The sequence below is a fragment of the Lineus longissimus genome, chromosome 16 (genome assembly GCF_910592395.1).
Source record: "Lineus longissimus chromosome 16, tnLinLong1.2, whole genome shotgun sequence".
NCBI classification, from domain to species: Eukaryota; Metazoa; Nemertea; class Pilidiophora; order Heteronemertea; family Lineidae; genus Lineus; species Lineus longissimus.
In genome coordinates, this window is record NC_088323.1 from 13,436,039 (window position 1) to 13,451,260 (window position 15,222).

The window sequence follows — 15,222 nt, forward strand, 5'->3', positions numbered from 1 at the left end:
GTAAGGCCAAGATAAAATTGTCATTATAGGCCTACCGAGGTACATGTATTTTGAAGATTTCAAAATATGTCATACTGATACTAATGCATACCGTGCTATGGTTGGGGTGCTGACTGAGGCGGCTCTTCTCACATTCATACTTGAATATGAATGGTCACACGGCTAGGACGTCTTCTTCGACCTCTTCTTGGTAGGGTCTACGATGGCCTTGTGCTCTAGTCTCCCCTTCTTGTACGCATCTGCCTCTTCTTGTGGCCTTCTCTTCTTGTGGTGGGTGTATTCGCGAACCTGCAACATTTTCGTAGGAAGAGCTTGAGATTTGTGGGAGTTCTTATACTCAACCGAAAACTCATGCCTGTGTTGGATATCCTTCAGGGTTCTGACTGCAGCAGGACCAATTGAAGCCCCTACAAATTGAGCCTTTTTAATGACTGACTTGTCAAGTTTGTTGTTCAGTGAGTGTGCATTGCCATGAGCCCGACCAAACGCATTGAGTTTTTTTAAAAAGTACATTTTTTGGCGAACGTGCATTGAGACCTCGGTGGCTTCCCTCAACATTATTCGATGTTTGATTGGATTTCATTTCAGCCAAGGCACTCACACTTACTTTCATCTCTAGCAATGCCCTCAAGTACAACTGATCTGTAGTGGTCATGAATCTGGGCCCCACCGCATAGCAGAGAGGTGGGCGGACTTGCGCCACCAAGACCTTTTCTTACCTCCACTACAGCCAGTTACTTAGTACCTACACTTTGAGCAATTGCCAGAGTAGCATAAAATTATGCTGTCAACCGTTTTGGCAAGTTTGGCAGCAATCAAGTTGTTGTTGCCATTGAATTTCTTGAATAACTCGCTCATGACCAGTGATGTTCGGTTTTTTATATCTTTCGCGAAGTTTTTTTTCATAGCTGCATTTGTTAGTGTGCGCGTCGATTTTGCTAACATTTCGTTTGACCATTTGGCGCTTCCTGCACCGCGAATGATGGTCTGTCCGCGGTGGATAGGATCGGCTTGTTTTATGATTGCTTTTGTTTGTTTTAATAATCATTCTCCCATCCCTAAGGTGGATGTTGCATCGCCGTCAGTTACCATGTGTTTTACTTCCATTCCTACGTTATCAATATCTTGACCTATCTCGAAGGCCGTGCGGCGCTCTGTAATGGTCTCGCATGAACTGACATTCGCAAAGCACTCGACCTCGTGACCACCTGGGCACAAAACTTTGAAACCTTTACTTTTGTGACGCTGCCCTGTCGGACATAACTTGTTCAAAAGACAAAGACCGATGACCTTTTTTGGGCTGTCGTCGTCTCGCGCGCAACGCCCGCCGCTTGTGAGCAACTTTGACCTGCTTTGTGACGTACTCCGAATGTTACGCTGTTGCAGCGACTGTCGAAACACGGATTAAATTCATCTGGGCCCGGTTGTTCAAAGCACCGATAAGGTTATCTTTGAACAACCGGGCCCTGGATTGTCAACCGGTTTTGAATATCTCTCAATTCTGAGAGTCGGTTTTGCATATCGGTTTTGTCAAGAGAGGTGATCAGTTCAGAAAACTTGTTGGCCTGGTTTTGCATAGAACTGCTTGATGGGGGATAAATATTACCGCCCCAAGTAAAACCCGGCACTTTGAATTGTCAATGGCAGTTTCTTGTAAACCAGCTTGAATACCAACATTTACTGTAGCTGATTTAGCACCTCGACCTGTTTTTTCTACTTCTGTGTACATTGGATAGATTTTGGAGATAAAAGTGCAATTGGTGCACTTCAGAGATAACCGGTCGGTGACAGCTTTCTTGATAACCTTGTGAATGGCAAAATCAGCCAAGTCACAAACACTGTTCTCACGATGTTCAGTGAGTACACCTTTAAAACAAGCCGTAAGTTTCATGCGGTTTACCACAAAATGCTCATCAAAATCAGATGATAAAAGGATGAAATGGGGTCAACTTCAAGACTGGGTTGGGGTCTCTTTACCTTGAAATGAGCAGATTGGTTAGCGACTGTATTGGAACTTCGAAGGCGGCGTCTGGAACGAGAAATAAATCACTGTATTAAATTCGAAAGAACGACTTCACTTTCCAGTCTCCAAGAGAATTGTAAGTTTTCCGTGTCATTCTGAGCCAACAGAAGGTTCTCACAACAATATCAAAGGCCAGTTGGTTTCCAATGGAGATGTTGTCAAGGAAAATACATGTATTGCCAAGGAATAGATGAACATCTTTCCTTTCTAATGATGATATGGTTTTTATGAAGTATGAGTTAGCACATGTGACACTGTAATTCTGGTGAGCAAACTGCATTCTGTGTTGTGTCTCTCGCCATTGTTGGAGCGATTTCTCCATTGTTGGAGCGACTGAAGGCATTGTTGCATACCTGATTTTACTTAGTCGTCACCGCATCAAAACATTATGAATTATCATTATTGTGTGCAATGAGTGCATTGAAGACTTGCAAACTTTAAGGCTTGGAGATCTCATGACAATGAACGCCTTACCATCCTGTTAACAGTCTCCATTGTTGGGTTGCATTGATAACGTCACGAGAAAGGTGATTCTAATGTAATGATATTGAATAGTCTGATATGCGAAGACCTTTGATTGATGAAAGAAACAAGCACTATGCAGTATTTCACTGACATAGAAAACTTGTGTATTTTTTTCACATCAGATTTTCAACTGTTTTTAGTATAGGAAATGGAGGCTTTTTCACGATGTCGAGTATTATTTTCAAATTAGTGTAAATTTCTTGAAAATGACCGAAAAATTTTATTTCTGGTTTCCCGTTGCTTAGAATTGAGTGTACTTTCTTTGAGAATATGATTCGTTGTAACCACGACAAAAACCGCGTCACTAAGTAGGTCACGCACCTGTAATTAAATGAATAGTCCCTTTAAACAAATTTAATTCCCTTAGTATGCAGTGGATAAGGGTCTTATCATTTTGAATGTTTTTAAAAATATTATTAGAATTTAGTTTGATATGTGGGGCTAAACTTGTTGACATTTTTAGATTACTACGCATGCACAAAGGTTCATGTGAGTGTTTTGAAATCATACACTCCAAAAAGTAGGTCAACAGTGAAAATAATTAAAAAAAAGCGCCCCCTATGTTCAGACCCCCCCCCCCAAACCTTGACTTTACCATGCATAACGTACAACGAAACTTTAAGGTTTGACAGGCTAGGATAGGTCTATTTGCCTGTTGAAGCGTTCCTCCCAGATTACGTCTGGTAAAAAGTTATGAGCTAATGGATACTGCCTATTTAACTGGAAAACGACTTAAAACTTTATTATAGGTACGTGGCCAAAACGCACTGGTCCATGGAGGCCGACATTTACATCGTATGACGTCACAAAATTGTATGTTACGTCATATCGACCTTTATTGTGCCGAGGTGCGTAAATTTAGTACCCGACCGGTTTTTTTTCCATTTCTATACCAGCCTTTGCCTTGGGGGCGTGGGCCTCGCGTTCACCACACAGATGAGGCATACTCGTAATAATATGGAGGTCTGTAATTTCACATGAACTCAAACGGTGCTTTCTTTCATCAAATCTGGGAACTTGTCATCGCGAACAGCAGATAGGGAAGAATGGGGTATTTGTAGCCCCGGTTTAATTGTAGCCCCTGCCGATGATATTGCTTGATATCCCCATGCATCAAACAATGCAGAGGCTACAAATAAACTGGGGCTACAAACATGACAAATTCCCCATTCTACCTTATTTTTATCAAAGCATTATTCAAAGAAAGCGATTGATATCAGGCCACGTACGTTTGTATACATGCGCTTTACTATTTATGATAGATATTGTTAAAGAAAAACTGGACAACCAAGCAAAGCATTTCTTATTGTGCCAATGATAATGCCACTTAAGTTACGCATGTGGACGGGTAGTATACTAGTCTACGATTACTTCATAATATCACAATCTACTTTGTATACGTGTGTGAATGCTCTAAAACCTCGAATACAAGGAATGAGGCCTCGCCCCCAATCATTACAATGGTATTGGATGGGGATGGGCCAATAAGTCAGGTATTATTATTTTCTCAATGGCATGGGCCAATGGAGTCGCATGTGTTATAACCACGATTTGATCTTGACTGACATTGACAATGAAACGAAATCAACATCACTAGTTATAGTGAGCCCATTTCATCTCATAAAAGAGACGTTTCTTTAGAATTGATATTGAGGTTTTAGAATCCCTCCGCCATTGTAATGAATGGGGCGCAGCTTCATTCCTTGTATTCGAAGTTTTAGAGTATTACATGATTGTATGATATGTATACTTTAGTATAAGAGCCATCATTGGGTTTTGATTAAATTGAAATGAATTGAATTATGTGAGCCTGATCATAACGAAGGCCTGGTCATAGCCTATTTATTCAGTACCGTTGTTGAACTTATTTTATTGTTATTTCTTGAAAACAAACAGATACCGGGATTGTCACTGTTCTTTGTTGGTGCAATGAGCGAGTTCCACTTCAGATCTGTCTTGATATGCACTCTTTGATATTGGTGGGCAGATTTTACCGCCCCTAAGTCGTGGCAGTCCAGTGACGTAGCAAATGCTCGGAAATTTAAGTTCTTGTTACAAGTCAAAGCAAACGCTTTTTAGCATCTAGTGTTTACTTCAAAAGGGACAAATGATTGTCTTCATATGAATAAAGTGTGGCATAGGCTTTGATAGGAAATTCTTCGATTTTTCAATGTTGCTCCTGAGGTGACCAGAAAGTTGAAGTAAAAGGTTTGTCATCTTCCGAATAGCTCTATGCGTTTTGGTCTCGAAAATTGTATTTGCTATGAGAGCCATGTCGTGTAAATAAATATCCTTCACTGCATCGATTTAATGAGGACACGTGTAGCGGAGGTCATAGCATTTTACAATTTATTCGGAAGACACTCGAGATGGGTCTTTGAGAGCACGAAAGACCAAATATTAAGTGTTTCTTCATAATCTGCAAAAAATCAGGTGGAGGACAATTTTTCTATCAAAGTAATCATTCCAAAACAATTGCAAAGGTCCTCTCCCTTAGCAGTAGAAGCTCTTCCTTAACCTAGGTCTATGATGTATAACGTGGCAAATTATTCAACGGATGCAGGACTTCCCCAGTTAGATGACAGATGAATCGGACGATGATGACGCAAGAGAGTGTGTCAACGAGGACAGAACACTAGCACTTTCGCCAACATCTTTTCATCAGGAGACCTCTTGACCCCCCCTATCCTCGAATACCAGGGTCAGTCGTGTGCTCCTCTCCCACACACATAACTCGAAAAACATGGTGATAGGTGCCAAGTGAAAGGCCCTGAAGTTCACGATGCTATAACATTACCCAAACCACAAAATGAAATAGATTACCAGCACAGACCATTCATAAGAAATATGACATCGGGACTGACCTTCAAGCATTTGCTTGAAGATTATTAGCAAAGCATTTGCAGTGAATGGTCCACATTATTCATACGAAAACAAGCATAATCTTTTACTTTTAGAAAATACTGCTTCAACTTGAAGGATTTGCTTCCAAGGAAATGCTAGTTTTTATTCATATGGCCCATTGTTTATAAGGCTTCTCGCTATCGGCAATTGATGTCATTTGGCGATGGATGGTGATATCGACCGAACAGCCTAACCAGACATAACCAGTTTTTCTTCGATGTAATTATTGAAGTTCTGCAACAGTGTCAGCCCGAGAACTGAACCCCTGCAGATGATCTTAAAACCCTTATTGTCAGCCCTTATAATCCATGACTTCGCTACAAAGATAGTGCAACCCGTAGGCTCTCCGTTGGTATCCAGTGTCACGGCATACGCCTGGCCAATCTCCAGACATCTTGACACTCAAGCATTGGATCCAGTCCACCGACCCGGATTCCATTACACCAACCCTTGACGCAATACGCATATCTGCCTGTACAAGTTGATTCTGTTATTCCTCACTGGATCGCATGCTACCGCCGATATTAACCAATCAGAAGGCCTATATCCAGAGCCCACTTTGATCATGATCTAAGCAACCTCGCTTCTAGTCTTTTACGTTCAAAAATGCTGTGGCGAAAGTGTATATTGGCAGTATGCCAAGACTGGAGGCGAGAATAAATAAATGACTCATTCATGAAAAAATTCACAATTTTGAACGCAGCGTTCTCATTGGCTAACAACATCGAGGCGCACGAGAGACAGAATTATGGCATGCTTTTCTTCAGAGGTATGAGGGGAGGTAACGGACCGATTATCGCTGATGGCTCAGAATGATCTCTAGAAGGAGTGTCACAAAGAAGCACACGTCCTCTCTCATTCTATAGATTTTCCGCTTTGAGAAAATTAACACAGCAATTGTAACCAAGGTCAAGAGATTCATATGATTACCAGAAGCAAAATTAAAATTTCATGTGTTCATCATCATATGCTAATGAGAAAATGACATGTGACAGCGAGTGACGTCATCCATATTTATGTGAATTGACATTAACTAATCACAGAGCTTTTATTTTTAGATGTGTCCAGGGGTTCATAAGAGGACCACTTCAAGTGGGAAGCGCATTGACCCCTGGACGTGGAGGTTGCTTCATTCCCGCCACGCCTCTTTTCGGATATTTTGTGACCACCAAATCACCAGTGATCGGACACGGCAAAACAATGAGCACTGTAGATATAAACGATTTAGCTATAGTTGGCCCGTACTGAATGGTCTAGACCAGCAGACCCCTCGAGCAGTTGCTTTGCACACAAGCTAGTCGTCTGGCGCTGCAGTGCTTCTTTGGTCTTCCCTTTAGGTCGTCCTGATCATTTTTTATATGACAATTCCATTGCGCTAATTGGCCAAATTTGACTGACAGCATGTTCTTGCGGAGAAAATCTGCCTACTAGGGCCTATCGCATGGTGCATGAGCATGAAGTCGCACGTGGCATCACAATTCATCTGTGGTCAATTCCTAACCAGGTCATTGTGCCGTGTCATAGGGCTCTCTGATTTACCGGCCATGTAAGACAAAATTGCGTTGCAATAAATTTTCATTAAGATTATATTAGTGGGAAGGGAATGAATCTACTATAATTGGCCTCATGACTTAAGCACAAAGGACAAAAGTACGAAAGCCCAGAGACTCATTTCGAGATTCGAAATTCGAAATTCAAAACTAGACTTCGAGATTCAAACTTGTCTTCCAAATTCAAAACTCGACCTCGAAATTCAAAACTTTAAAAAAATTAGCAATGACCAATGGCTTCGTGCGTGTAATTTTGTTATCTGTGTATGTTACTCTGTACGCTATGAACATGCCCACAGGCAGCTGCAGTGATGTAGGTACATTGTAACGGTAGATCACAGTCCCATCACAGTCTCATGATGTGTGCTCTTGGTGATTTACGTTATGTGTACGGTCTGTGTTGATCTATACAGGTGCTGCTTGACGTATTTTCTTTCGTGACTAAAAGAAGGAGCTGGGAATAAAAGTGGGTCTTCATGCAACTAATATGCACATTTAGGGGACTGGGTGGTGTTTCATTCACCGATATATTCCTGGTGCAAACGAGAACAGTTTCGATATACTGTGAGATAGGAGAGAACATTATTGGCGATTCAGTGCAGCTTGATCTCGACTAGCTGGCTGCTGCTTATAGATATCGTTTAATGTAAATCAGGTTGAATCACTTGTATGCCCCTAGGGGTGCACTGAAATGTATGTAGGAGGTACCCCATCAAGAGACTTCACAAAGTGATGAGTTAGTTACCAAAGTGGCGTTGAACGGTGTGTAATAGGGAAGTGATATGATTGGCGAGCCAATTATTTCTTGTGTTGTAAGACGGCTTGTCATTGGTCAATTTTAAGTTGTGAATTTCGAAGTCAAGTTTTTATTCTCGAAATCGAGTTTTGAATTTCGAATTTCGAATCTCGAAATGAGCCTTCTTGGCTTTCGTACAAAAGACATTCAAGCTCCAAGCCCCAACTCTAACAATCACCGGCACAGTCTTTGTTCGTGCAATAAGCGTGTTTAACTTCAGATCTGTCTTGATGTGCACCACAATATATTTGGCAGATTTTACCGCCTCCAAGTAGGGATATTCTTGGCTGATATTCTGATATGCAAGGTTTTACACTTGAAGGGATTTCCATTTGCCACTCGCGGCGTCTCTGCATCGGCCAGGAACGTTATCATTTGACGATAGATGATGGTGTCGTCCGGAAATCGGCAGTGGAGAAGTTTTCTGCGATGTAGTTGATGAAGATGAGAAACAGGGTCGGTCACATAACTAAACCCTGGGGAACACCCGAGGTCACTGGCTGGAAACACCCTGATCTCTTTCCTCCAAAACTACCACCCTTTTGGACTTTTGTGAGGTCAGGAAGCTTCGGATCCAGTGTACATAACTGCCCATTTTCAGAAGGAGCTTGTCATCCGGCACCCTGTCAAATTATTTTCCGAAAGTCTATGGCAATGGCATCGACTTGCCTTGCTCGTGCAGAGGTGTTGTGCAGGTCGTTAACAATTTAAAGTCGAGGGGTTTTGCAAGACAAACCATGTATGTTGCCATGTTAAGTCTTGCGGATGATAAGTTTCTTCAAGATACTTTGATATTGGTTAATTTTATGCTCTTAATTTTGCTGCAAATGTAGGTTAGAGAGACGGGTCCATAATTAGCCGGAAAGTTTTTCAATTTTTTAATAGATTAGAGCCACATTGGCAGTTGTGAAGTCATTTGATAGCTATAGCCCGAAGTAAAGGACTTGTTTAAGATTTTAATAAGGATGGCTGCAAGTCTGAATCTTGTTCTTTAAGTAGCATCGCGCCAAGATAATCACATTACTGAACTTCCAGCGATATTGCCTCCGTATAGCCTCCGCCCATATTGACGGCGTTGTCTGGAAGCTGAACAACGTCAATACATTAAGAGTTAATATGATGTATAATCAGGGCTCATATGGAATATGCCTTATCATCACCAAACGTTTTCAAATGGGACATAATAGAGAGTTTGAGATCCGCAACTTATAGCAAAACTTATACGTGTACTTATAAACATCGGGGTACGTTGAAGCGTATAGAAAAATGAATGGAGAAAACCCAAACTTATGTTTTGACGTATTCGTACAATAATGTACCATGGATGAGGGTTCGACTCCACCAATGCCTTGGAACCAATTACAGCTCGCCTTACAAACACGCTATATTTTGGCGAACAATAACGCAAGAAATATGAATTATCATAGGCATTGTCGTTCGATACCATTCAATGTATTCAAACTCAATCTGGATGGTCACAAGTTGTCCGATGGTTATACCGTTACCGGCTGTGCCGTCTTCGCCTTTGTTTCTATTTCGATTAATCGACGAATATACGGGTCCATGTATAGGCCAGCCCGTATTACTTATGAGCTAGATTTTGAAGGCACACTGTTGATCAAACTCAGTTTTCTACCATACCTCTACTCTAGACGTAAAGGGTAACACGCTCAAGGTGTAAACTTAAACTCCGCATAAAATCTGATGTGAATGATTTTTAAATCAGAATGGAATGTACAAAAGAAAAAGCTTGTTTTGGTGGCAGTTTGTTTCATTTCCCTTAAAATCAACTTGCGTAGTAATTTTCGGTCTCCGCGTATAGAAACACGATTATGTAATAGACTCGGCGCCGATTGATGACGATGACAGCATAGAAGCATGGTAAGTCTTGTAATGGATTTTGTATTCAGCTGAGGCCCGCGTATAATAATTTGACGGATTGAACGCAGAAAAGGACCCACAAAACCGCCTTTTTTTCTCTGTCTGTGGTTATCTGTTGGCGGTTGTAATTAGATCTGAGCTAATATAGTTTCCCTAATTATTGAAGCTGTGTTATCTCAGTCGTGAGTTAGCCAGAGCATTTTTATCCAGGCTGGAAGATTCGACTAATGGAAAACTTATGATGGGAAAAAATCAGACCCATATTCGATGACGTATTTTGGAAGAAACTAATAAGTATACGTATACGTTTTGCTATAAGTTGCTGATCTCAAACTATCTAATGCAAGACCGACGACACTAATGGTAAAATACAACTCTTGCATGCATTTATCATGTGAACAAGATGTGTATCTACCCACACTTTGAGCCAGCTTATGTATGCATCGCTGGCGCCCTCTCCACACAAAGCATGCCACTATTCCCTGCAATTCCTACCTTTAACAGGCAAACCTTTTTGGGCTTGATTTTAGCACAATTTTCTATCATATTCCGTTCCGTCAAGTCCACGAGACGAGGTAGTGAGACCCCGAGGCCTATTTGGCTGTAGTGTGAGAAGGTTGGCAACAAACAATATCTTATCTCCTCCTTTTGAGGGTTAACTAGTGACATCTAGGTGTCCAGTTTTCAGTCTCACACAGTGATTTTGTTCAAACACAAATTGAATAATATAGTTTATTTCGTTCAGGTTGAAAATTAAAAGTAACCAAACCAGGGAAAGGTAAACGGAAACGGGAAAAAGGTAAACATAATGTGTACTTTTGAGATTTGAGTTATATATGGAAGGCGAGGTTAACTACGCCCGCTACGTCACTCGTATCAGGGAGTAATGTCACCATCGCCTTAGTAACATGTAAACAATACAAGAAAATGGGGGGGGATTTCTTTCCCACGAGAGAGAACCTCAGAGAACCCCAGAGAGAGAGAGAGAGATTCAGGAGATCCTGGGACGTGAGCCTAGGGCTCCCAGAAGAAGTGTAAGCAGATTGAAAGTAAAGAGTGTCAATCGGGAAATCATCGTGGAGTCCATTTGAGTACATGTAGTTCCCCCAACACAAACTGTATTACAGCAGTTCGGCAAGAGCTTTAGGACTCTTATTTTCTGTATTTGAAGCCCCAGGGCAGTTCCCCTCATTGGTTGAAATACAGGGATTTATTGTGTACAGGGTCGTAAAAGAGTAACCCCTAATTTATTCTCGATGGCATTGTCGAGCGCCAATCAGAGCAGGGGACGTCCACAAGTCATGTCTCTCTGAAGCTGAATGTAGGACATTCTTGTCTTTCTTGATCCCGAATGTGATCCGGATTTTAATCCATCTTTCAGGTGAATCATCATCCATTCGACAGATATTTGCAGTGGAAGACCCAATGACTTAAAAAAACTATGGCAGCTAAAAATATAGGTGAGTGCTCATTTTGTTATTGTGATCTTGTCTTCGAGTTCTTGTACTGTGCATGCTTTTCACAGTGGAACGTTGTAGTGGTATCCACCCTGACTGAGAAATCCATGAAAACTGTAACATTTACTGAAAATAGAACGATAAGAAACAAAGTGTAAGTTTTTTACCCCTCGGCCAGCGGCATGGCCTAAGGGTATTGTCGTTCTCTTCGGCGTTGGTCTGTCGGGCCGTCCGTCGGGCCGTCCATCGGGGCGACGTAAACGTTTTCTCCACCGGGGGGGGGGGGCTTGTTGAAAACGGACAAATAGCACTTTATCCTTGCAACTGGAAGGCATTTTATTAAGTGTACATGGTAGGTTGCATCTGCTGAGGATACGAGGATACATCACATATCACACAAGTTATTTTCAAGGTCACGGAGGTCAGAGTTAAAATGTTCATCATTGGTCCTTTGCCTAACGACGACGTAAACGATCTAACTTGAGAGTGCTTCGAGGTTTTCTTTTCATATACAGTAAATGTGTAGCATATCGGTTGGCGCTGTTCACTATTGAAAATCACGTCTATCCGATTCACGCTTTCACCATCAGAGTGCGTTTGCTGAAAATGGAAACATTGCACTTCCTCCTAAACAACTCAGCGGAATTTCATGAAATTAGTATGGTATGTGTGTCTGTTAAGCATACATTATACGGTGCACGAGTTTTTCGTTCCACCCAATTTTCAAAGTCACAGAGGTCAACGTTCAAATGTTCCTCATTGGTCCCTTGACTAACATGACTAATGACGTAAACGCTCTAATTTACTTCAGACTGCTTTAAGATTCTATTTTAATATTGACTAATAATAATAATAATAACAATTTATTATATTAAAAGTGATTTTGAATGAAAATCATTTGCAAAGCACTGTACAATTTAAAAAACCACACATAGTAAAAGAGAAAATTGTACATAGAGATTAAAACATTCATAGAGATTAAAACATTTAGGTGCTGGTGTCGAAGTGTTCAATAAAAAGGTGAGTTTTAAGATGTTTTTTGAAGGCGCTGGTGCCAATGGGATCATGCATCCAGGCCGGAAGTGCGTTCCACAGCCTGGGTGCCAAGTTCCCCAGGTAACAGTCTCCGAAGACGCCCCTTGTCCGTGGTATGGAAAGGAGCCACTGGTCCTCGGAAGACCGAAGCCTGCTGTCCGGGGCACGAAGACTGAGGAACTCCTTGAGGTACTCCGGGCTTTGGTCATTATGTAAGACTTGATGCGTCAGCAGTACTGTCAGTAGCACTTTATACTGGATACGTGATCTCACCGGCAGCCAGTGCAGCTCCTTAAGTACAGGGGTGATGTGTTCCCTCTTTTTGGTCTTACTTAGAAGCCTAGCAGCTGCATTCTGAACTTTTTGTAGTCTTGAAAGTTCACTATGTGTGTAGCATATCAGTAGGCGCTGTTCGCTATCGATCACGTTCACGGTTTCAAAGTTTTCCATAATTTTATCTGTCATTAGTGCATAGCTACATACAGCACACAATTCCAGCATATCTTCTTCAATATGCATCTGCAAATGCACTGTTATCAGCATAACGCAATCAACGTACCACCTAATTCAACTTAGTCTTGGGCCGAGTGTTGTCACGTGCTACTGAGTATGGTATTTTTTTGGAGCTACCTTTATGAACCACCAATCGAATAATAAGTCTGGCTTTCTGTTAAACCCTGTTATTCTATAGTCCACGTGGAGAATACTTCCGCCATAACGTGCACAAAATTCATCCACCTGAGCAAGTGCGTGCTTTTTGGTGTTGTTCCTTGGCTTTTAGTGTGTGGTCGAGGCACTTTCTCCGTTTGATCTGCAGTTCCCCCTGCTCCTGATTTCCTCTGTAGAAGCACCAGTTGACGCAGGCCTCTGCAGTCCTGAACGTGTCTGCCATTGTTATCCCCCAGGCTTTCTGTGGTTCCAATCATGCCAATACAGACAATATCAAATGCAATTTCAAATGTTTCAGGGGCAGAAAAAACGGACAAAAAGTGGCATGCACATCTGTTAAGTAAGTTGGATGGAAAGCTGACAGATGAGGAGGTGAGAAAACTGAAGCACTTTCTTGGGACTGCGGAAACGCTCACCCTCAATGAACTGGGGAAGTGCAGTAATTTTTGCGATGTGTGGAACAGTCTTGAAAGGTATGTGTACCACCAGACAGTGTGTTCACCCGACTTTCGTTATGTAAAAGCACTGACGACCTCGCCATAATCCGGTCGGTGCAGCAATTAGTAACTATCATGATGGTGATGCAAATCTAAAACAGTTTTTTTCGACCCTTGGGTTGGAACCACATAACATTCATAATGCAAAAACCTGAAAATCAATTTGGATACAACCGGAATATCATCATTTTTTTAAATACAGGGCACGAAAGCTGGCAATCGGTGATTACGACGAACTGAGTGAGTTGATGGAGATGCTCAAACGCATGGACTGTGTTGGTGTGATCAATGACCACAAGGGCAGAATAGAAGATTACCGTGCAAAGCAGGTAACCCCGACTTAAGTGCCAAAACATCACCTACATCATTCTCCGTATAGTTGGTGAAATTTACCCATTTTTATGGTGAATAACTACATGTACACCACTTTCTTCTAAAACTTCATTTTCCTTATCAGAGGTGTTGACCCGCAACTTTGTTAACTGATATTCAATATAAAATCCCGATTGTGACGGAGTTTTGTTTAGGAATAAAATATAAACTCTATTGGCTTATCTTTTGTTTTCTTCGGATAAAAATAATATTTCATGAACTAACTACTAGTATTTTCTACATTTTACTTCGTTCCTGACTTACTGAAAAAAATATTTTTTTTGGTTCAAATTCCTGCCCAGCAAGGGTCAATAATTATTTGGCACGAGTTGGGGTCGCGCTCAGAAAATATTCTGGATATAAGTCTCATCAACTTTTCGATTAGCTGCATCGACATGCCCTGCCTGCGGAAAATCGGGAATTTCGAAAACAAATTGGTCATCTCCAAGTTCTGTGAGGCTGCCTTTCTAGGTGAAAGAATTATACAATCTTGATGACTTAGGCGATATGAATGAGTACCACGAAGATCAAACCATTGTGGTGCTTGTGCTTTAGCAACACTGTAAAATTTAAACCACCTAGCGTCGAGGTTTGATCACTTGACAGCCCGATGGCGTTGCTTTCGTCCAAGTAGCATAGAGAGAAAGCTGTGTATCTTTGGGTTCACACTGTAGCCTTGGGGGGGGGGGGGAGTAATCACTTTCATCCACCGCGCTAAAACAACGTCATGAGCTTACATGTACTGCAGGGCTGGCGAATCGAAACGTTCAGGAGAAATGTCGTGTTGGTGACTTCAGAAGATTGATCATACAAACTGATGATTTTGTTTAATATCTTGGGTTATTCATTGATGATAGTTGTTGGTAATATTTTTATCAGCCATTCGTTTATTTTGTCATCATCGTCCTTTTGATTAATATATAATGAACAAAGTAATGCAACGCCCACTGGGTAAGTCATAAAACCACGCCTTCCATCAAGAACTTACGATAATGTTTCCCAATTACCACAAATACTTACACAAAAGCTGGCAACATTTGAAGTGCTCAGCAGTCACACCGGTTATGGTACAATGATGGTGTGGTCACAGAGAAAAAGACTTCGCCCCCAAATTAAAAACCTTTTATTCTTTTTCGTTGCATCTCTCACAGTCTCAGAAAACGCCCGTCGGTAGGCCTTCAGATGGCGCAGCGCCTAAAACTACGGCAAGTGATGAGAAAGAATGCTCTCAGGTAAACTCCTCACTTCTTCCGAATATTTATATCGGCCATTCGTTTATTTTGTCCTCGTCGTCCTTTTGATAAATATATAATGAACAAAGTAATGCAACGCCCACTGGGTAAGTCATAAAACCACGCCTTCCATCAAGAACTTACGATAATGTTTCCCAATTACCACAAATAGCGTCCTATTGTTTGGTGGGGGGGGGGGGGGGGAGCAATTGCCAAGTCCTGAGATATTTATAACTTCTTTGTGAAATCCTGTCCGTGTGCCAGTTCTTAAGGAGCTGTGG

At 41.5% G+C, this 15,222-nt stretch overlaps 1 protein-coding gene across 1 annotated transcript in view; it reads left to right on the forward strand.

Moving 5' to 3' along the window:
• The window catches only part of LOC135500409 (ankyrin repeat domain-containing protein 50-like), a 745,855-nt gene that overhangs the window by 268,702 nt on the left and 461,931 nt on the right, over positions 1-15,222 (forward strand). The window contains exon 8 of the mRNA XM_064791866.1: positions 14,861-14,941. Within this exon, the coding sequence (XP_064647936.1) occupies positions 14,861-14,941 (81 nt within the window). The remainder of the gene's footprint in view (positions 1-14,860; positions 14,942-15,222) is intronic.